This window comes from Sinohyriopsis cumingii, chromosome 1 (assembly GCF_028554795.1).
Source record: "Sinohyriopsis cumingii isolate HCF-2022 chromosome 1, ASM2855479v2, whole genome shotgun sequence".
NCBI lineage: Eukaryota > Metazoa > Mollusca > Bivalvia > Unionida > Unionidae > Sinohyriopsis > Sinohyriopsis cumingii.
This window is the reverse complement of record NC_142961.1, coordinates 188,226,067-188,250,833: the sequence shown is the minus strand read 5'-3', so window position 1 is coordinate 188,250,833 and position 24,767 is coordinate 188,226,067. Positions and strand designations below refer to the sequence as shown.

At 34.2% G+C, this 24,767-nt stretch overlaps 1 protein-coding gene across 4 annotated transcripts in view; it reads right to left on the bottom strand.

The window, feature by feature from the left end:
- The window catches only part of LOC149808550 (transmembrane protein 179-like), a 35,454-nt gene that overhangs the window by 4,132 nt on the left and 6,555 nt on the right, over window positions 1–24,767 (bottom strand). For all 4 annotated transcript variants that reach the window (XM_089978915.1, XM_089978895.1, XM_089978926.1 and 1 more), the window contains exons 2-4: window positions 22,369–22,568; window positions 19,530–19,658; window positions 9,342–9,435 (exon numbers count right to left, since the gene is read on the bottom strand). In XM_089978915.1, the coding sequence (XP_089835041.1) occupies window positions 9,342–9,435; window positions 19,530–19,658; window positions 22,369–22,424 (279 nt within the window). In that variant the 5' untranslated portion in view covers window positions 22,425–22,568. The remainder of the gene's footprint in view (window positions 1–9,341; window positions 9,436–19,529; window positions 19,659–22,368; window positions 22,569–24,767) is intronic.

Genomic DNA, 24,767 nt, shown 5'->3' with positions numbered 1-24,767 from the left:
TGATCTAAACTGAAGCACTCATATAAACAAACACACATACACAAACATATATATGTATCAGCATGCATATACAACCATATATTCAATTACTTTCTCTTTCATGTAGACACTCATATATATTAAATTATAGTCAAATATACCAGCCATAAGCAATTAGCACCAAAAAGATCCGTAGTATATTCACTGACACTTAAGTTATGTACACCTATATCAATATATACATGCAGGAAAGATTGTTTATTATGTTCTTGTTTTCTCAGTTAAAGCATTTGAGATTTATTTCCCCTGCCAAATATATTATTACTATGTATTCCAAAGTTTGTTGTAATGTTCCTCAATTACCATGTTTAATAGTTTACAGTGTTTGATTTGTGTGGTCCACATTAGAAAAGGAGCTAAAAAATAATGTATTTATCACCTGATGTGCCAAAGCCAGATAAACAATGGCAGTTGTTTAGATAAGAACGACATAACTAATCCACTGAGTAACAAATTGTGGCAATCACTCATCATTAATAATTAGTAAATAATAAAGGCAAAACAGAGGCACCATGTATCGAAAGCATAACTACGCCTGATTCATATTTAGTACTTTAGGATCACATGTTGCTGATTCAATGCAATTAAAGCAGAAAGTCAAATGTTTATGTTTTGTAATCTTGTGACTAATCATTAGAAATATACTTGAGCTATCATTTAATTTTGCAGTAAAGCTGAAGCAAATCTCTAGAGTTTAGTTTGGTTTCAGACTGTTGTGAAAGTGGCTGAAAATTTGCCAGGCTGAAAATGAAAACATTTCTATTTAGACATAAAACTACAGATAATTATGAAGAGTAGAAGCGGGGCATTCATAAAAATTGAGTGTAAACTAAATGTATTGGCTGCAATCAAAATGATCTTTCCAATATGAAGTGATGTTTCCACAGATTGTGTTACAAACTGTTTTGTTGAGGTAGAGCAAATAGAAGTCATTACCAGTAACAGTCATGCTGCTATGTTCCACAGGCTATGGTGCATGGTGTGATATGCCTACTCGGGTCTGGTAACCAAGAACGTTGATTTCTTGGATTATGTTAATTTTGATAGTTACACTAACATCTGTGATATCAAAAATTAAGGACATTGTTGGTGAAATCAGTGACTGCCAGGAAGCAACCAATGTTTCTGTTATTAGAAATAATGAAGACAAACATTCAGTACTGGCTGTTAATAGAAATGATGAAGAAGACAAACATTCAGTACTGGCTGTTAATAGAAATGATGAAGACAAACATTCAGTACTGGCTGTTATTAGAAATGATGAAGGCAAACATTCAGTACTGGCTGTTATTAGAAATGATGAAGAAAACAAACATTCAGTACTGGCTGTTATTAGAAATGAAGAAGACAAACATTCAGTACTGGCTGTTATTAGAAATGATGAAGACAAACATTCAGTACTGGCTGTTATTAGAAATGATGAAGACAAACATTCAGTACTGGCTGTTATTAGAAATGATGAAGACAAACATTCAGTACTGGCTGTTATTAGAAATGAAGACAAACATTCAGTACTGGCTGTTATTAGAAATGATGAAGACAAACATTCAGTACTGGCTGTTATTAGAAATGATGAAGACAAACATTCAGTACTGGCTGTTATTAGAAATGATGAAAACAAACATTCAGTACTGGCTGTTAATAGAAATGATGAAGACAAACATTCAGTACTGGCTGTTATTAGAAATGATGAAGAAGACAAACATTCAGTACTGGCTGTTATTAGAAATGATGAAGAAAACAAACATTCAGTACTGGCTGTTAACAGAAATGATGAAGAAGACAAACATTCAGTACTGGCTGTTAACAGAAATGATGAAGACAAACATTCAGTACTGGCTGTTATTAGAAATGATGAAGACAAACATTCAGTACTGGCTGTTATTAGAAATGATGAAGACAAACATTCAGTACTGGCTGTTATTAGAAATGATGAAAACAAACATTCAGTACTGGCTGTTAATAGAAATGATGAAGACAAACATTCAGTACTGGCTGTTATTAGAAATGATGAAGAAGACAAACATTCAGTACTGGCTGTTATTAGAAATGATGAAGAAAACAAACATTCAGTACTGGCTGTTAACAGAAATGATGAAGAAGACAAACATTCAGTACTGGCTGTTATCAGAAATGATGAAGACAAACATTCAGTACTGGCTGTTATTAGAAATGATGAAGACAAACATTCAGTACTGGCTGTTATTAGAAATGATGAAGACAAACATTCAGTACTGGCTGTTATTAGAAATGAAGACAAACATTCAGTACTGGCTGTTATTAGAAATGATGAAGAAGACAAACATTCAGTACTGGCTGTTAATAGAAATGATGAAGACAAACATTCAGTACTGGCTGTTATTAGAAATGAAGACAAACATTCAGTACTGGCTGTTATTAGAAATGATGAAGAAAACAAACATTCAGTACTGGCTGTTATTAGAAATGATGAAGACAAACATTCAGTACTGGCTGTTATTAGAAATGATGAAGAAAACAAACATTCAGTACTGGCTGTTATTAGAAATGATGAAGACATTAACTAGTCATTCAGTTACTGAACAAAGATATTATCACATACAAATGGTTGTTACTGTTCACTGGCTGGTACATTTAGATACATGTTGACACTGGCTGGTACATTTAGATACATGCTGACACTGGCTGGTACATTTACATGCATGTTGACACTGGCTGGTACATTTCCATGCATGTTGACACTGGCTGGTACATTTACATGCATGTTGACACTGGCTGGTACATTTAGATACATGCTGACACTTTCATTGAATTGTTCATCATTACTGGTTCATCATTTTGTCATCATAAAGTGTATTTATATAAATGCATGTTGTTTGAAAAATTTCTTACCACTACATACAAATTCTAACAGTAATCATGCCAGTATGAATTGTTTACTACATATATGTCCATTCTCATATACACAATCAAGTACATTACACATTTTGACACCCCTATTTATGTATGTTTCTTGTACACACACACACACACACACACAGAGACCACTCGCTCAATAACTGACAACTCCAGTGGCCTATGTAGTTAGAGTGGCCTCCTACAAAGTAATGCACAAAAAATGTTGTTTTCAATGTTGATGAGACAAATACACCTTGCCTGCAAAAAAAGAAATCCTGTGAATCAACAACAACAAAAAGCGGTGACATAATACACAATGTTTTGCTTACAAGTGATGTTTGTTGAAACCACTTGGAAAATATTACTAATGATCTTTGAAATGTATCTTGAAGAAAAAAAAGGTAATTTATACAAAAAAAGCAAGCAACTTCATCAGAAATAGTTCTTTTCTGATAATTATTCCAAAACATGATTATAAAACAAGTATTTGGACATTAAACTGCACTTTTACACCCACCCCAGATTTTTCTCAATGTGCAATAGGGATGTCATCTATTATGACTCTACAGCCTGAAACATACAGATGTTATTATTTTCTGTTGATGTTAATGAATAACAAAGGCTGAACAAGAATAAATAAACTAGTTTCTGTCTGATTTTTGCTGGATCAAACAAATTTAGGCAGGATTAAAAAAATTGTATTTTGTTGATCCTGTTGGTTATGGAAAGAAAATCCTAATTTTTAGTTTCATATGTATGTATGCACCCCATATCTATATCTGTATATATATATATATATATATATATATATATATATATATATATATATATATATATATATATATATATATATATATACACACATACAAATACATAAATACTCACGCATACACACTTTGTTTTGTGAAAAGGTTTCAACAAAATCCCTCAGGTCACTGGTTATATTGATTTTGGAGGAAAGAAATCGAGTGGACATTTGCAATCTTTAATGGAATAATGTTCCAAAGGAAAGTTCTAGAGTACTGTAGAGAAGTAATGGAAACTTCTTTCCAATAATTCTTTATTTGTTTTGGGAATTTTATACTGTTTAGAAGGCATGGATCTTAGGTGGAGAGTGATACCAGATTGCCTTTGCTGTTAACAGACAAGAGCACAGTTACTGGCTATGATGTAAATTGAACTTCACTTTTCTCAGATGGATTCAGTCTTTAATAGGTTACATTTTTAACTTAGTAAGTTTTCCCTGTTTTAATTGTTCTGGTATTAGTCTGAATGCTCTGTTTTTGAAGATGTGCTAGTTTTGCTATGTTTTATCAGTTGAAATATCCCATACAGTATTGTATGAAACTTTTATGAAATAGTATTCTGTGCCTTTCCGGAGAAAATGTCTTATCCTATTAAGAAGTCTCAAACCTACATTAATTTTTCTTACTGATATATTTTATATGTTCAGTCCTTACTAGATTATTATCTAAAAAAGAACCAAGGACTCTATCATGAGTGACCATTAACAAATTGTCTGATAATTCTGTGTCATTCACACTGAGGTCTCAATCTGAAATCATGTCCCATTATGAAAAATGTCAGTCATGAATAAAAGCACATCTCCTTTGATAACTTGTGAACCCACTTATAAAGTGGGGTCAAGTTTGAATCCTATTTTTTCCCTAGAAAATACCAAAGAATTTGCCTCAATTTGTTGAATTTGAAGAAAACCATAATAAAAAACAGGTAAATGAAACATTTTGTATATTGCTTGCTTTATCAATGAAAATGGCAAAAATTCATCATACACTATTAGAAACATAATTTGATGACATTTCTGATCCATGAAAATGTCAGTAATACTTACTGATAACACTAATTTAAGAAATAAATACACAGATAAGGTTTTGTCAAGTGAAAATCATGTTTTAGTTCTATCTTGTAATGTTGATGGCTGTGTCATTAGTTTTTTAAAAACAGGAAATTCTGTATTGTTGTGAATCAACAACAATACTCAGATACATCCACATTCACATTTGAAAAGCAATGACATCATAAGTGACATTATTCTTGCAGATTCACATAGGATGGCATCCTCTTTAATATTTCAGAGGTTCTGCAAAATCTTACACACTTGCTTATACTATGGTCTGCATTTCTGGATCCCAATGTGCATGAGTTATTGAAGGTGAGGTTTGATAAAAATAATAATGAATATAGAATTTGAGTCTTGAGGAACTCCAGGTCTTACTGTTGTGGTTCTGATAGAAGATAATTTATTTATGCAAGTAAGTCTGAAATAACCCATTTAAAGGTGCGGTCGATGCATTGATAAATTTTCAGTTTGCTCAAAAGGATTTCATAATCCACCATGTCAAAGGTTTTCCTGAAATCTGTAAGTACAGATTCTATTATTGTACCTTGTGTTTGAAGCCATTTAGGAAAATCAAAGCAGTCTCACATCACTCATTCTATCTAATAACCTGATTTGTCAAGGTATAACCAGGAGTGTTTGGTTAAATATGACAAGAACAAGTAGTACACATGTTTTTCAATCAATTTTGACAAGTTTGGAAGTATCAAAATTGGTTAGGAGTTACTGGCATCTTCCTTAGGAAGACATTTCTAAATAAGCATTAATTATGCAGTTTTCCTTAGGAAGACATTTGTAAATAGGCATTAATTATGCAGTTTTCCTTAGGAAGACATTTGTAAATAGGCATTAATTATGCAGTTTTCCTTAGGAAGACATTTGTAAATAGGCATTAATTATGCAGTTTTCCTTAGGAAGACATTTGTAAAAAGGCATTAATTATGCAGTTTTCCTTAGGAAGACATCTGTAAATAGGCATTAATTATGCAGTTTTCCTTAGGAGGACATTTGTAAATAGGCATTAATTATGCAGTCTTCCTTAGGAAGACATTTGTAAATAGGCATTAATTATGCAGTCTTCCTTAGGAAGACATTTGTAAATAGGCATTAATTATGCAGTTTTCCTTAGGAAGACATCTGTAAATAGGCATTAATTATGCAGTTTTCCTTAGGAAGACATTTGTAAATAGGCATTAATTATGCAGTTTTCCTTAGGAAGACATTTGTAAATAGGCATTAATTATGCAGTTTTCCTTAGGAAGACATTTGTAAATAGGCATTAATTATGCAGTTTTCCTTAGGAAGACATTTGTAAATAGGCATTAATTATGCAGTTTTCCTTAGGAAGACATTTGTAAATAGGCATTAATTATGCAGTTTTCCTTACAGGGATTATGCTGCTGCAGAACATGTTAATTTCTTATTTCAATCATTGATAGTTACTAAGTTATTTTTGAGCTTCTTTAATCACAGCTGATATTTTATTTCTCCATACTGTATGTTATGCATGGTTTCCCACTGCCTTGAATATGTCTATATTTTCATGGCATCTAAGATTTCAGTTGTAAGCTAATTAGGTTGTATTTATACCTTACCCAATGAATTTTCAGAGGTGCATGTATCAAGACTACAACCATCCCCAACACTTCATCTACATCATCAAAATCTGTACTTATATTCCATGGAACATTATTGAGGTCATCCAAATCTGTACTTATATTCCATGGAACACTATTGAGGTCATCCAAATCTGTACTTTACATTCCATGGAACATTATTTAGGTCATCAGAAACTTTGTCTTCATTAAGCTCTTGACTCATTTATAACCAACAGCTTTGTGTGTATTGTTCCTGTTTGTTTTGCATTTTACCTTTCTTGTAGGGTAGTGGTCACTAAGACCAATATTTGATACTTTAACATCAGCCACATTTGTCTTGTACATTGGCACAAATGTGGTCAGTTAAAGTGCCTGATGTTTCTATAACTCTTGTGGATTCATTTACCAGCTGGACAAAGCCTAATGATTCAAAAAATTCCACCCAACTGTTCTTTATCTAAGTAGTGAGAATAATTCTTTACGTATATCACCTAGTGTATGTTGCCTTCTGTGCAAGAACAATTTATATTTGTTTCTCAAAATTATCATTCCAAAGGTGGTGTGTAAATGAATACAAATGATTCTCCATTATTTTGACAAATTTCCACCCAAATACTCTCAATTTCTTTTGACTACAGGTCAGTTGACCTTCGTTAATTTACATCTTCTTTTATGTGTGCAGCAAGACCTCCCCTGCTGTATCCCTCTCCTAGCATAACGGTTTATTGAACCTTGGACACTTAAGACACCTAAGTTAAAACATTTTTTAGATTTTTATTTCATATTAACTAAATATCTTCATGCAATGGGTCACTCAAGATTTCCATATTACATTTATCATAATTACTTTCAGCTTCCATACTGAGATGTCCATGTATATATTACAGTCTGCAGAGTCACAGTTTCCATACTGAAATGTCGATATATATTACAATCTGCAGTCACAGTTTCCATATCGAAATGTCCATATATATTACAATCTACAGTCACAGTTTCCATATTGAAATGTCATATATTACAATCTGCAGAAACAGTTTCCATATTGAAATGTCTGTGTATATATTACAGCCTGCAGAGTCACATACAGAACCTGAATATCATTTGAATTTAGAGTCTATTTTTTAATTAGACGTTCCAGATTTAGAGTTCTTGTTAATCATTGGCCAGCTCCCTATAACACACTGACACACAGGTTCTGATTGTGTCCTAATTGATGGTAACTGTAGCACTCAATGACTGTATACATGAGAGGTCTCCAAAGAGTAGTGACAATATTCTTCATTATAGTGCCTGAAAAGGAGCCATATATGTTATTATTCTGCAGAGATTCCTTCTCTACTAACATGAATTTGTCTCTTTGGTACAGTCTCAGGGTGAAAAGGTCTTGATCCTCAAGAAAGAAAGATGTGTATTGTGAAATGTACTGAAGGTGGAAGTGTTTACACAAGTTAAATATTAGATTACTATTCAGTGTTACCATTTTGTCCACAGGAGGTAGTCCTGATATCATTATTTTACATACATTTGGACTGGTCTTTAGACATCCAGTTCTTAGGCCTTTGTATCTTCATATAATTAGCTAAGTAATCAATCAGTTATTTCCAAAAAGAATTACAGATTTATAAAACAGTTCCATATTCATTTCCTGGACAAAGTAAGCTTCCTGTTTTCTTTCTCCCAGTTATAAAAACACAGAAAATCCAGGCTGTAATTTGTATGCAAATATGCATTTCACTTCCTCAAATGCTATGTACAAGCTATTCTTGGATATGCATGTCAGGGGTCTAGGGTAGAGGACTTATATTTTCTATAATCATTACATTTTAAAAATAAATATATGACCCAAGATTTTATAAAATTGTCCATGTTTTATATGCCACCAAAAGCTAAAGATTCTTAACTAGTTCTTAATGGTTTTTCAGGGCAGTGGGAAATCTGTGTCTAACTAACTCTTAGTATGGTCTCGTATTGGGTTGGATTTTTAACACCATTACTGCTAAAATGGTATATATAGTGATGGATCCCATTAAACAAGCACAAGAGTGTATATATATATATATATATATATATATATATATATATATATATATATATATATATATATATATATTCTCTTCTGTATAATGCAGTCTCACCACAAGGTGGAACACTCCATGGCTCACATAATAAGGAGGGAGTATCATACTTCATTATAAGGCAGTCTCACTATATGGTGGAATACTGTATGGCTCACATGGACCACATAATAATGAGTACTGTACTACATTATAAGACATCATCACTAGAAGGTGGTATAATCTATGGCTCCAATAGAAGGCATTTTGAGGGTATACTGTACTTTATTACATTAAGTTCTATCTCTATTTCCCAAAGACAGCATTATAATAAGAGAGTATTGTAATTCATTATAAGACAGCCTCACCATAAGGTGGTATACTCTATGACTCCCATGGAAGATATTATAAAGGCACACTGTACTTCATCACAATACAGTCTTTCTATGGCTCCAAAGTACAAAATTATAATAAGAGATTACTGTATTTCATTAAAAGAGTCTCACTATAGGGTGATATACTCTGAATGGCTGACATGGACAGCTGTAAAATGAGGGAGTACTGTACTGCCAACAACTATTTCCAATAAGTAAAAACAAATGACTCAACTTCCACGAGACAATTAGAAACAAAGTATTATAATATGCATATCATCATAATTAAGGATAACTCATCATAATTAAGGATAATTCATCATAATTAAGGATCACTCATCATATCACTCATCACAATTAAGGATCACTCATCATAATTAAGGATCACTTATCATAATTAAGGACAACTCATCTTAAGGGTCACTCATCACTGTTAAATATCACTAATAATTAAAGATCACTCATCATAATTAAGGATCACTCATCTTAATTAAGGATCACTCATCATAATTAAAGATAAACCATCTTAATTAAGGATTACCTGGGCAATTGTCAAAAGCTTGAAGTAAGGTCCAGAATCAAAATCAGTATTGTCCTTGAGATTTTTCCAATTTCTGTTTTCATAGCTGTTACAGCTGCAAAAGATTTTTAAAACATCCTGCAAAATGTGGATAATAAAACAATTTGCTGCGGGGGTGTATGTAGAGATAAAATCCAAAAATAATTTTTACGGCTGGATATGAAAAAGCACATATTTTAAGAGCTAGAAATGTGTTAACGGAACATAAATGTGATAGTGTACATGAAAGTTGTGCAATATGCAAAACTTACCTTTTAGATGGAAGGATGAACATGGGAAAAATGATAAACCCACAAGTGTGGTGGGGCAACTCATTTTGAGTATCTGACGCATCTGATATTAAGATATCAACAGTGGTCTGGGCTGTAAGCAACCAACAATTCATTTTATAATATCCAATACACATAATACTGTTTATACACTGTTTTTAATGGTATATCAATCTGCATGGATTTCATGCCTCTTACAGACCACAAATTTAAAGATGCAATGAACAATCATATTTTGAGGAAACAATACATCATCTTTTGTGGAAAAAACAGAACCCCTTCTGTGGAAATAACAGAACCTTGTCTCTGATCCAGAAAATGTCAGTAATTGCAAAACCACAACAAGAGTCTCATGATGGGATTGACACTCAACTGGCTCAAACAGTTGTGTATAAATTCAAGAAGTCAATTTCTTTCCTACTTTTATAATTTTCAAATCCCATGTATTGAAGGCACTTCAGATATTCATGAATAATTCCAACATACCAGATATTCTAATGTTTGAATTAACATGTTCACCAGAGAGCTGCAGTTCAAAAATCTATCATGGCCTTCCACTTATACCTGGTATCATGGATAGATCATCAGTGAACTAATCTTCAATACCATCAAGAGATAACCAAATGTTTGGTCAAATCCATTATTATATTTTACTGAAAAATGTACTTTTGGTATTGGTAGTGGTGGTGGTGAGGTAAACTAAATGTAATTATTTAACACCTACCTCTTGTCCTTGTGTTGCTTACCTTTAAATGTAATTATTTAATACCTACCTCTTGTCCTTGTGTTGCTTACCTTTAAATGTAATTATTTAACACCTACCTCTTGTCCTTGTGTTGCTTACCTTTAAATGTAATTATTTAACACCTACCTCTTGTCCTTGTGTTGCTTACCTTTAAATGTAATTATTTAACACCTACCTCTTGTCCTTGTGTTGCTTACCTTTAAATGTAATTATTTAATACCTACCTCTTGTCCTTGTGTTGCTTACCTTTAAATGTAATTATTTAATACCTACCTCTTGTCCTTGTGTTGCTTACCTTTAAATGTAATTATTTAATACCTACCTCTTGTCCTTGTGTTGCTTACCTTTAAATGTAATTATTTAACACCTACCTCTTGTCCTTGTGTTGCTTACCTTTAAATGTAATTATTTAACACCTACCTCTTGTCCTTGTGTTGCTTACCTTTAAATGTAATTATTTAATACCTACCTCTTGTCCTTGTGTTGCTTACCTTTAAATGTAATTATTTAATACCTACCTCTTGTCCTTGTGTTGCTTACCTTTAAATGTAATTATTTAATACCTACCTCTTGTCCTTGTGTTGCTTACCTTTAAATGTAATTATTTAATACCTACCTCTTGTCCTTGTGTTGCTTACCTTTAAATGATGGAATTTACACTTCTCTAAATAATAAAAATTCCAATCTCCCTTATGTAGAAAGTTCAAGAATTACCAGAACTAGAAATGCAAACCCAGTCTGTTCCCCACATCACAGAAACATGAACAGTAACTGTCCCACTTTTACATAGAGTGACTATTTGTGGGACATCAGAGTTGGCTTGGAGGATGAATCTGGTAACAGTGACAGATAAGAATGCAGACACAGTCTGTTCCCCACACCACAGACACAAGAACAATAACTGTCCCACTTTCACATAGAGAGACTATTTGTGGTACATCAGAGCTGGCTTGGAGGATGAATCTGGTAACAGTGACATATAAGAATGCAGACCCAGTCTGTTCCCCACACCAGAGACACAAGAACAATAACTGTTCCACTTTTACAAAGAGAGACTATTTGTGGGACATCAGAGCTGGCTTGGAGGATGAATCTGGTAACAGTGACAGATAAGAATGCAGACCCAGTCTGTTCCCCACACCACAGACACAAGAACAGTAACTGTCCCACTTTCACATAGAGAGACTATTTGTGGTACATCAGAGCTGGCTTGGAGGATGAATCTGGTAACAGTAACAGATAAGAATGCAGACCCAGTCTGTTCCCCACACCACAGACACAAGAACAATAACTGTTCCACTTTTACAAAGAGAGACTATTTGTGGGACATCAGAGCTGGCTTGGAGGATGAATCTGGTAACAGTGACAGATAAGAATGCAGACCCAGTCTGTTCCCCACACCACAGACACAAGAACAATAACTGTTCCACTTTCACATAGAGAGACTATTTGTGGTACATCAGAGCTGGCTTGGAGGATGAATCTGGTAACAGTGACAGATAAGAATGCAGACCCAGTCTGTTCCCCACACCAGAGACACAAGAATAACTGTTCCACTTTTACAAAGAGAGACTATTTGTGGTACATCAGAGTTGGCTTGGAGGACGAATCTGGTAACAGTGACAGATAAGAATGCAGACACAGTCTGTTCCCCACACCACAGACACAAGAACAGTAACTGTCCCACTTTTACATAGAGAGACTATTTGTGGGACATCAGGGCTGGCTTGGAGGATGAATCTGGTAACAGTGACAGATAAGCATTATGCCATTACCACCATCACCCTCAAACTACATTCTAATATCCATAATACATCACCTATTGCTATTGGATTTGCCAGTGCAATGGCATTAAAATTGGTATAAAGGAGGATAAATTAACTCTTAGGTTAGGAATATCCATTACTATAAGTTGGTATCTGCTTGGGCCACATTTTATGCCTCAACTGTTGTCTCTAAAGAAAGTATGCCTTTGCTCTGGCGCACAAAAGAAAAAAGACAGAAATTGGGCTAAAAATGTGGTTGGCAAAGAAGAGAAACTGATTCATAATTGCTACTGAACAATAACCTTCTTCTATTAAAAGTGCATGATACTCCTTCATATCACAGAGGCTAAGGACAGCAGGGAAATTGTCTTATGCATAAGGTTCTCAAAAGAAGCTTTGTCCACAAAGTTCACATGTGGGTTTAGGTAAAGACCACAAGACAAATGAGAGGTTCCATCTGGGCATTAGTGTGCAAGACACCAGTCTCTGCTGCCCAAAATACATGATAAAGATGGAAATATGTGGATCTGAACCAATGGTGGGGGCCTGATTGAAAGATCTGATCAAATGAAAAGTAGAAACTAAACATTCTCTCTCATTGAATAGGAATTGAAAAAAATCAACCTCTGCACTCATACAAGAACAGACAGGATTAACCCATTTCCTATTCCACCAACCATAAAGGATCCTCCACTTGCCTTTCTAGATACTGGACATGGAACATCTCCTTGATTTAATGATGTACTTGGCACCTTTGCTCAAAAACTTGTCCTGGCAGATAGATTGCCTGAGATGAACCAAGGGTAAAGGTGGAGAATCTGTGGGCTTTTGTGCAGAAGACAGGAGGTCCCTCATCTGAGGCAATGTTTTGTGCTGGTCTACCAGCAGATTACAAGGATCACTGAACCACAATGGTTGGGGATAACAAAATGAGCTGAACAGTGGATCATGACTTTGTGGAATTCTCCTGAATGGTGGGAAGGCACAAGCAAATAGATGATCCCTCCGCAGGATAAAAGTGTCAACAAGCTAGACCATCCAATCTTGCACTTGGGCAACATAAAAGTGGATCTTGTTGTTTAGTCTTGTTGCAGATGAGTGCAAAGGTCTCTCCCCTAGTCTTAACAGGGACTCTGCTACATTTTGTAAGAAGTGTTTTAGTGCCAACTCCAAGTCAATTAGATTAAAAAGTCATAGTAAAATTCTAAAATTCTGGTTTGATCTTATTCAGAACCAAATAATAATGGTACCATAGAAAGTCCTTTAGTGAAATTCAATGTCATCTGTCATAGAAAGTCCTTTAGTGAAATTCAATGTCATCTGTCATAGAAAGTCCTTTCATGAAATTCAATGTCATCTGTACAGAAGAAGTACACATAAAAGATTTTCAAGATGACCAAGATCGTGGTCATATTGGACATCAGATCAGAACCATTTTCATTTCAGATAAGAATATTTTTAAAATGCCAAAATTTGTATTTAGGACAATCAACTAGTCTTGAGATGTCTTTAAGAGAAATACCCATGTCAATATGAATTACTGTTCAAGAGGAGTGGTGACAACATTGTCAATATGGCCACCATGCTGACCATGTTCCATGCTGGATCATCACCATTTTCATTTAGGAACATCTAAATATCATATAAAATCTTTGAGTAAAAACATAATGTTGGTAAGACAAAGCAGCAATACTAAAATTGTCATGACAACCGCTACTATGAGTATACTTGATGTTTTAAGAGCTTCATTTTTTTTTAGGTCCAGCTAAATCACATGAACAAACTGTGTGCCAGACCCATCCATTATAAAGCATTACTCAACTTGAAATTTTGCCCCAAACATTGTCAAATCAAAAGGCAGCATTGTACATTTTCAGTAAGATTTTCCAGTTTAGATTTCCAATTTGGAGCCGTGTTATACTTGCATGAAGTAAAATATCACTTATATAACATGTTCCTTTTGTTTTCTGACTTTGAAAACACAGGTGTGTGAACACATTCTTTTTATAATTTTCACAATGAATCATGTCTGTATATTTTTTAAACTTTATGTGTGCAAAAATATTTTAAATGAATGCACAAGATATGTATGTGCCCTTTGTGGAAAACCTATATGTACTAGACTGTTTCTGGACCTGAAAAGACTTACAGCATGAGACACAGTGAGTTCTATGCTTTAACCCCAAAAATGTCAGTTGGATGATACCAAATTGAGTTGAATCTGAAATTCTTCACTAGCTGAAGAAATGAACAAAACAAAAGCAAATATGGTAAGGAAGAATTGATTTAAAATATGCTGTGCTTAACTCATTAACCCCTGGAGGTTTTTGCCATTTTTGCCTGAAGTGCAAGTAGGAAACACATTTTGGGGGCTATTTTCTGAATACATCCTAATACATCAACTTCCAAGAGATTTCTGGTTAACCTAATGTTTAGCTATGTTAGAAACATAGTTTTTCATTGGCTATTTTGCTCACGCATGAGCAGAAGGGTAAAAGTATTGTTTTCGTATTGAGACCATTCTTTATTCCAAATGCCCATCCTATCCTACTTTTTGCAAAGGTTCGCCTGTCTTTGTGAAGTTCAGACCAGTCTGCCTTAGATCTGAGGCCAAAATGTCTAAAATCAGGATTCCAACCACAGGCAAATTTTTGGTGGAAACAAATTGGGTCCAAAAAATTAAGTTTTTCCCTCTGTAATTTGTAATGCAAGTTAAATGTCCAGATTGTTTGGTATTATTGTAGAGCTACATCTGTCTACCTTTCTAAAATACCACCCACTTTACATGACCTTGATGCTACAGAGCATGGAAGTAGGCTACTACCTCATGATGCGTAAATGAGGTGCCAGGGGTTAAAGAGTCAACACAGTTGAGAAAACAACAACTACAGGAAAAGAGAAGTATAATGTTGAAAAGCTCTTGCTAGAAAAAAAATTGACAGTTTTAATAATCTCTAGAAAACACATATGGCAAATGAGGAAATGAAGAAAGTGGTCAACAAAAAGATAAAAGAGAACAGAAGTTCTCAAGACTGAACTATTAAGGAGCAGTCTATGGCTCAAAATGCACATGTTGACATCAGTGTCGTCAATACCTGGTACATTAGGAAAAATAGTCTGAAATTTAATGGATTAAAGAATATACTTGAGACCCTCACTGACAAAAATATACATTATTGTTTTAGAGTCCATGCTAAATGATTACCTCAACAAGGGTTGGACCACTATCAGTGATCATTAAATTCATATAGAAAGAGTCTTAAGATGACACGTCACAAAGAAAAAGATGGTTAAGAAATATTCTACCTTTAATTATGGACATGAAATATCAGTAACTAATGACATAACAGATATGTATTTTGGACTGTTAAATAAAGACAGCATCAGGGTATTGAATTAGTATGGTACATCAATAGAAAGATTATGGAAAGGTCTAGAAACACAGTAAACTCAATAAATTTGAGATCTTTGATGACAAACTAGCAAGGATTGAAGATGCAAAATCTAAATAATAGTTTTCTTCATATATTCAAAATATAATTATTAGTCTTTGAATAATATGACGGTCCTCAAGATGACTTGTTTATATTTATTTTGCTAATATCTGAACAATACACAGTGCACCTTTTTAATGTAAAACCTTAGTTTCATGCAAGTAGTTCAAGACTGTGCAATCTATACAGGATACTGATAATACTTGAATTATCTCCCTTGGTCTTTTGTTCATTAATACTGAAAAAAGTGATTCCTATTCATATAGCAACTATTGTAAAGTAATGTGATTACGTGCTATACTAGCAACATATACCTTTTACTTAGTTAATCTAGTTTATAACCCATAAAATACTATTAATATGATAATATAAGCTTTTATATGTACCTAGTTAGTCTTATATAATGATCATGAATTCATTTTCTCCTATACAGTATTGACTCTTCTAGATGGAATGTTTTCTTTCACTCCACCAATTTTTTTCTCCACTCCATTGTCAAACTTACTTTCTTTCTTTGGCATTTTTATTCTTTATCCTTCTACTTACCCTTCTTGTATCTTTACTCCATGAAGGACACTTTATAGATACATTATTTTCTTTTAAATACTAAATATTAAATAGCTCTGTAATAATTATCTCACTTAATTGTCAAGGGCTAGGTTATCGAGAAAAAAGTCAAAAGGTGTTCATTTTCTGAAACAAAAGTATACAGCATTAGGAAATGGTTCTAAATCTTTTATACAAATATTTGATCATGTGTCATTGTAAATCGCCATACTTTAAGGTAGTTCTGTCTTTGTTTTTGATGAATGGAACCCTCAACCCAATTTATCTTCATTCTTTGTGTTTAAATATTAGTGTACATCCCACGGAAAAATAAATATACAAATGATGGCAAAATAAAACGATACCAAATGTCTCCTATCACACTACCTACTCATGATAGTCACCATAAAGTCGTTTAAATGGTTTTAATTTAAAAAATTATTTTGCCAAGTTTTCTGAACTGGTTCAGATTATAGACAAAACCTAATCTGGTTAGGCTGCATGAAAAGCAGTACTTTATGAAAATGCCAGTAAATTAATCTTACCTGGGATAAGGGAAATAGGGGTAAATTGCTCCACCAACTTTGACATTTAAAAACAAAATTAGAATTCTAATTAAGAGAAGTTAGGAATCTGATCATACAACAGTAAATTATTTTTATACTACTTTTAGAAAAATTATATGTCTCAAAACATGAGTGACATTAAAATTAACTTTTTGTTGTCTTTCACAAATCCTCAGCAACAAACAATAATGTAGTCCTATGAGCATTTCATAGAAAAATGTGTGTATGTGTGTATGATTTGGATTTTTAATGTTGCTTTAACAACTTTTCAGTCATATCACTATGATGTCTGCAGTTTGGCAGTTATAGTGATGCCTAGCACTGGAGCATCATGCCGCAGACATGTAGCATGATGTCCCACCCAGACACATTATCCTGACACCAGGCCGACCACTAACCTCTTAATGTTGAGTGCCTAGTGAGACAGCTGTTAGTACCATTTTTATAAGTCTTTGGTATGACTTGGCTGGAGATTGAACCCACGATCTCCTGCATCTGAGGCAGATGATCTAACCACTAGGACACCGGAGCAGTCAGAAAAATGTTACAAAAATTATAACTTTCTAGGCTACAATGGCTCAGTTTTGGCAGCCAAACAATGTTATGAACATTTGAATTAATTACATACTGATAGAGAAACAAATGCACTAGCCTTGTCCTTTGAGTTTATGATATGAGAAATACTGTATTTAGCATACCTGCAACAGAAACTTTGTCAAGGACCAGCTCTAAAAAGAAGGTTGAACACAAATAAGAGTTTGTTTATACAATATATTGTCTCATCTTTAATCTAGCATATAATCATAAAACAACTGATACTTCTACAGATTTCTTTAGAGCAATGTTTCATGATACTATTAGCATGCTAAATTTTTTAAATCAATATTTACATTTATTCATTTAATACAACCTTGAACATGGATATTTTGCATAGGTCTTTTGCAAAAAGATTTCCTTAGACAACTAAAGCAAAATCTTGGGCAATATTTCTAATATTCCATTTCTTAAGGATCTGTGGGAATAGAGAAAATTTCTTATAAAAATCGCTTGACTAACGATAATCCCTTCCTGTAATGTTACAATAATTTAGCAGTATTTAATGTACGAATGCTTTATCCACCGTTAAGATTACCTCCAACTTTTCACAATACTTTTACTGAGGATCCCTCATCTCCCTCCACAGCTTACCATGGGGAAAAAAATTGGTCAACGATGTCATGGTTATCTTTGAATTCAAAGAACATAAGAACACTATGGGCAAAAATATTGTAATCTGCTAGTAACTGGATATGCGGTTATCATCCTACAAACGTGTGCAAGGTGGGAAACAGTTAGTTGTTTTATGACACAGCCAGACAAGTAGGCTAGTTAGTGCTGAAGCTATCGAAGTGAAGTGCCTAATCCAAGGATGCAACATAGTAACCAAGGCAAGTAGATCAAATGCTATGATTTGAACCACACTTTTTGCACCACTTGTTCTGCCTCCTACTATTGTGGTTTTCTGCCCTGATCATTCATTTCCTAAGTTTAAATCTGTTCTGGCATCATACTCTGGCCGGTTTTGCTACAGCCATGCAATTGGTTCACTTTGGTTTTTATTGCTAAGACTCATTATTGATGCGCGTGCAACTACCACATAGAATACCTACCACAGAGAAAGAGTTTGTAACTCACTCACAAAGATGGGATCTAAGCAAAAAATGAAATGGACAGAATATTTTTAGTAAGTGCATTTTATTTTCAATTTATTCATGAGATCAAAATGTTTACTTTATTCCTATCTGATGCCCCTATCTATGCACCATCATCAAGAGCCATTGTCTTGGTAAACTAAAACCGTTTCTGTCGGTTATGTGTTGCTTTAAATTGTACGAAAACAGAAAACTGCACCCATTTTTGTCCATATACTCTAACTTATGTGTATATAATGACAATTATTGACAAGCAGTAGCCCTTGATTTAGTGTATTCTTTTTTCATTTATACTTGCCTATTCAATGTACAATTAACTCTAATTTATTCAGAACGCACGATATATAGATGGACATTTTTCTTTCTCAACGTCAGTACAAAGATCTGCCTTTAAAATAAAATGTACATACCTGACATTTACAAGAATGATGTGTCAACAAAAACATACCTATTTTTAACAAAAATAAATATTACATTATTTACATTATACAGAGAGAAAGAAATTATACTTTAAGTTTCATGGTTTTAATTTTTATGATTAATTTTACAGTTATCATATACTGTGTGGACCATAAGGTCATTTATTATTATTATTCTTATTATTGTTGTTGTTTTATCATTATTATTATTTTCAGCACCAATTTGAAACTTACATAAATATTATTGGAGAATGAAGAGTAAAATGACCATTTGTATTGTTTTAGATTCTCTCAAAATGAACCTACCCAGGAAAACCAGGACAGATGAGACAGCAACCAAAACCTATAACCTATAATGAAGAAGAATCCTAGCTTTTAGTTAGATATTGGTTGAAATAGTGTATAGTTTACAAAATAAATGATGTTGAGTCAAAGTTACTTTTTTCTTTTATGTATTGGTTACAATATGACATCCATTCACACATGAAGTGCCCAGATCTTGAAACACTGTCCAACCATGCTAAAGGTGCCCTGATTAGCACCCCTGTCATTTGAAATCCTAGCTGGAACACTGATGAAGATATGGAAAGAAAACAGACAAGGTATTCAACTCTTCTACATGGTTCTGGAATTCTGATCAAATATGTGTTTACCTGTTCCCGTATGTTTTCAAGCCATCACAAAACGTGGAGAAGCCAACACTAATCATGCACGATGACACAAACATGACCAGGGTCACCAGGGTATTCATTAGAGCAAATGGCATCACCCACATCTGAGATCTGAAATATGGTCAATTTTTTTTCTTCAGTTAAATGCACATCTCACACTGTAACTTAGAAATATTCTTACCAAATATATTATTTATTTTACTTTTCTTTACAAATTTAAGACTTATTTTACCACTGTTGGCAAACTTCATGTTAAAAATCTAATTAGAATTTTAATGTAGCTGTGTTGGAGCAATAATGCACCTTTCTTGTCTCCATGCCATCAGAAATGTGGATATATTTAAATCAGGCTTATAGTATCCTACATCTGGACATGAAACTCAAAGGCTGGTTTCCATGCCTTTCTTTGTTTTAGTTTTAAAAGTGATTTTTGCCATGGATTTGTATATCTTGCCCATTTATTGTAAGCATATGTTGTTATGCATGTGCTTATATCCCGTTATATACACAGTTTTTTGCAGATTGGCATTATTTTGGATTGAAATCATTATTAGTTGCTCATTGCAAAAATGGAAGGAACAATATAGAGATGACTAAGAAAACCTTACTTTTTTACCTATTTGTCTGAAGGATGTAAGTTTTCTTTGATCACAATTGTAAGTCTCTCTCCCTCTGTCTCTCTCTCTCTCTCTCTCTCTCTCTCTCTCTCTCTATATATATATATATATATATATATATATATATATATATATATATATATATACATGCTTGTTTTTTGTAGTTTGAATATGACAGCAATTATAAAATATGTACATTAAAACAGTTTCTGACCACCATTAATCAGTATTTATTAACTTTGAGGCATGATCGGCTATTCTACTCTTGGCAAATCCTTGACTCTGAAGGTAATACCAAATTTAAAGCTATTAGGACAATGAAGAAATCCTGTTCCAAATGCTTCAAAAACTGATGACCTCATCATTACAAATTCAAAGGACACTTCAAATAAAAAACACATGTAGAAATTATAAAAACAATATAAATAACTTTGGCACAACTGACTGCAACTCCCATGTGACATAAAGCAAAAGCTGTGTACATTATAGCAAGGTTAAATTGGAGACAAAAAGATGTCGCATCCTGCTGAGACTAGTTCATTGTTGTTGCTTGCAATCAAGCTGCTCCCAGATGAGACTGTAAACAACACCTGCATAACCATTTTACCCAGAGGTCAGCCTCATTTTGAGTTTTAAATCATTGATGCATTCCCCCCCACAAAGCAATCAACAAAAACACTGATAGCTCTTCTGGTTAAAATTTTTAATTTTCTTTGTCTTCCATTACTGTTTGCAAATTCCTCGAAATACAAGGTACAAACAAGAGCCTTGGTTTCTGTAAGAAAATTGTTGATATCAACAAGTGGTTTCAGTGGAATTCAAAGAGAAGTATGAGTGCTACTTGAGGAGCAGCTTGGTTTGTAATGAAAGGGAACCGGTCGAACTTCCTTTTTTAATAAACTTAATTCAAGTAGACAGATGTAATTTAGAATCCAGAAATAATCTGCATTTTTAGTCCTAAACAGGAAGCTATTCTCAATCTAATTTAAGAAACAGACATACGGATAAACAGACATACAGATCAACAAACATACAGAACATAATTTCCGACCCATAGCAGTAGCATCTATACACACTAATAATGCTATGTAATTACTTATCATTATAAGAAACTAATATACATTGTTATGGTATCATGATCAAAATTCATCAAGTCTCCCTGTAAGTTAATCACTGTTTTGCCATGAGGAAGCAGTGACTTTCCCCTATACTGGGAGCCTATTTCATACTGGTCCCTTAGTGTTGAAATGAAAATCAAATTCTCCAATTTGAAAATTCATTGAATGAATCTGGAAGGAATTTAGACATTCATTGATGCTGAAAAAGATGTCAACCCATCCTCTGTTCTACATGTAGATCTACTTTGGTAGTAACGGTCATCTCACCCCTACATCACGGGAAACACTGTCAGCTACATCTACATCTAATTAAATGACAATACAGAGATCTTAAGTAAAACTTTCTTGGGATTAAGAAAAAATAAATAAAATGAATATAGGCATTAGTTTTTCTTGCTTATCATTAAACTCAACGGCTAAAACTCTTGATTATCTGTTTAGAGGACTATCTCAAAATAATTCTCTGGAAAGTGATCAAAATTGCACAGGCTTGTGGCCAATTTAATTAAATTTTGATACATTTCATACATAAAAGATCTGTCAGTTTTGACATTTCCCTTATCTAACTAAACCTTGTATAGTTTACATTTTACCTCATCTCTTTCTTTCATTAAATGCTGCCAAATACTGAAAGTGAACAAATGAATATCTCAATACCAATTTTTAATTTTAAATGTCTGCGAAATAAATATTTTGATTCAAATGTTGGATTATTTGCTTATGATATATATATTTTGTTGGAAGAATAGATCTTTACACCAGTATAAAAAATAAATTTATAATGAATTCAAATCAGCTACATATACAGTCCAGTGTTGTTATAGCTTGATGACAACATAACTGTATTACATGTACCTACCCTTTATTCCTGCAGATGGAGGGAATTTAAATATAACACTCCCCCAATAGTTGGACCGTTGGTGGACTTCTAGAGAGCATATCCATCATAGATACCCATAACAAGGCCATAAAATATACGGACAAAAACATTCACTCAATGGTTGGATCTTTGGAGGACTTGTAGAGAGCATATCCATTATATATACCCATTGCAAGGCCATAAAATATACAAACAAAAACACTCACCCAATAGTTGGATCCTTGGTGGACTTGTAGAGGGCATATCCATTATATATACCCATTGCAAGGCCATAAAATATACAGACAAAAACACTCAGATAGATGGGGAAGCTGCAGTTGATGTCCTTGCTGCCATGTAGGGTAAAATGGGTACTGTTTGTCCACACTATATCGCTGTACAGAATGCATTGTCCTTGGAAGTTTATCTGATCAATGTAAAACATTAATAAATTAGTATTTTATCAAACACGATTTTCAATGATGTGGATGTCTAATGAAAACAAATTAAATGACCTACCCACAATCCCAACAAGGATGTCTAATGGAAACAAATAAAATGCCCTACCCACAACCCCAACAAGGATGTCTAATGGAAACAAATTAAATGCATTACCCACAACCCCAACAAGGATTTCTAATGGAAACAAATTAAATGCTCTACCCACAACCCCAACAAGGATTTCTAATGGAAACAAATAAAATGCCCTATCCACAATCCCAACAAGATTTCTAATGGAAACAAATTAATGCCCTACCCACAACCCCAACAAGGATTTCTAATGGAAACAAATAAAATGCCCTACCCACAACCCCAACAAGGATTTCTAATGGAAACAAATTAAATGCTCTACCCACAACCCCAACAAGGATTTCTAATGGAAACAAATAAAATGCCCTACCCACAATCCCAACAAGATTTCTAATGGAAACAAATTAAATGCCCTACCCACAACCCCAACAAGGATTTCTAATGGAAACAAATAAAATGCCCTACCCACAACCCCAACAAGGATTTCTAATGGAAACAAACAAAATGCCCTACCCACAACCCCAACAAGGATTTCTAATGGAAACAAATAAAATGCCATACCCACAACCCCAACAAGGATTTCTAATGGAAAAAAATAAAATGCCCTACCCACAACCCCAACAAGGATTTCTAACGGAAACAAATTAAATGCCCTACCCACAACCCCAACAAGGGTGTTTAATGGAAACAAATTAAATGCCCTACCAACAACCCCAACAAGGATTTCTGAGAACACTTGGCATTGCCTGAAAACCAACCCATGATGCATCCTCCTCCCTCTGTACGACTTTAACAAATCAAAAATCTTTAAATAAAATCTTAGACTGATTGCTGGTTTGTTGGTGTTAATGGCACAGTAGACGAAAACAGAATTTAGTGCCAAGAAAGTGAGTCAAGTACCTTGCCTAGTGACACACCAAGACAGTGACCCAGGTTAGCTTGCCCAGTGACACACAACGACAGTGACACTGACACAGGCTAGCTTGCCCAGTGACAGAGACCCAGGCTAGTTGGCCTAGTGACACACCATGGCAGTGACAGCAATCCAGGCTAGTCAAGGTAGGAGTTGAACCTGTGACCCTTGTCTTGCGAGTCCAGAAAACTATAATTTTGCCACTGCAGCTCTACATTAATCTAAAACAACCAAGACAGAACTGTTGCTTTCACAAAAATGAAACCTGTACTCCCAACATCATGTGGCAGGAAGAGACCCATTTGGTACAATGTAAACTTGCATAATGTTAAAAACCATGTCAAAATTATCACTATTTTTGGAATGTAGAAGTAAATCTTGCAAATTTTGAAAATGTTATTTGCTTGGATTCAGGTTCTTGGAGTTTGGAACCTACAAAATCTAGTACTAGCTAACATGTTCAGCCCTCACAAAGCATCTAGAAGATGGACCTGGCACAGTCCAGATGGACCACGTCACAACCAGACTGACTACATCTTGGTGAAAAGACGATTCCGCACAGGACAGAATAATGCCGGAACATGAAGTTTCCCACGAGCAGATACTGGAAGTGATCATGATTTATCAATGACAATGTTTTGTCTCTACCTAAAAGTGATCAAAAAGCTAACCAACCAAGAATCAGATTTGACCTTGCAAAATTGAAAGATCCAAAAGTCGCAGAAACCTTCCAAGCAATGAAAGGTGGTACATTTGCACCTCTGATAACACTGGACAACCAAACACTGACCCAGACTCCTTAACAACCACATTCAACACAGGTGTGACTAGCACATCCAGCGAGATCATTGGCAAATATCATCGAACAAAGAAACCTTGGATCCCAACAGATGTCCTTGAACTATGTGACAAAAGAAGGCAACTGAAAAAGGGAAAAAGAGATCATGAAACAGCTAGAAAAAAGAGATAAACAACATGATCAGGAAAAGCATGAAAAAGGCAAAGTAGTCCTGGACAGAAAGACTAATCTGTGAAATTAAGGGCAGTCTGAGCAGAAACAATAGCAAGATGGCATCAACTGGGGAAAGATCTCACAACCCATAAACGAGAGAAAACCACCACCACCTAAATAAAATCAGGAAAATGCCCCACAGAAGATCAAAAGATCCTTAAGTAATTGAC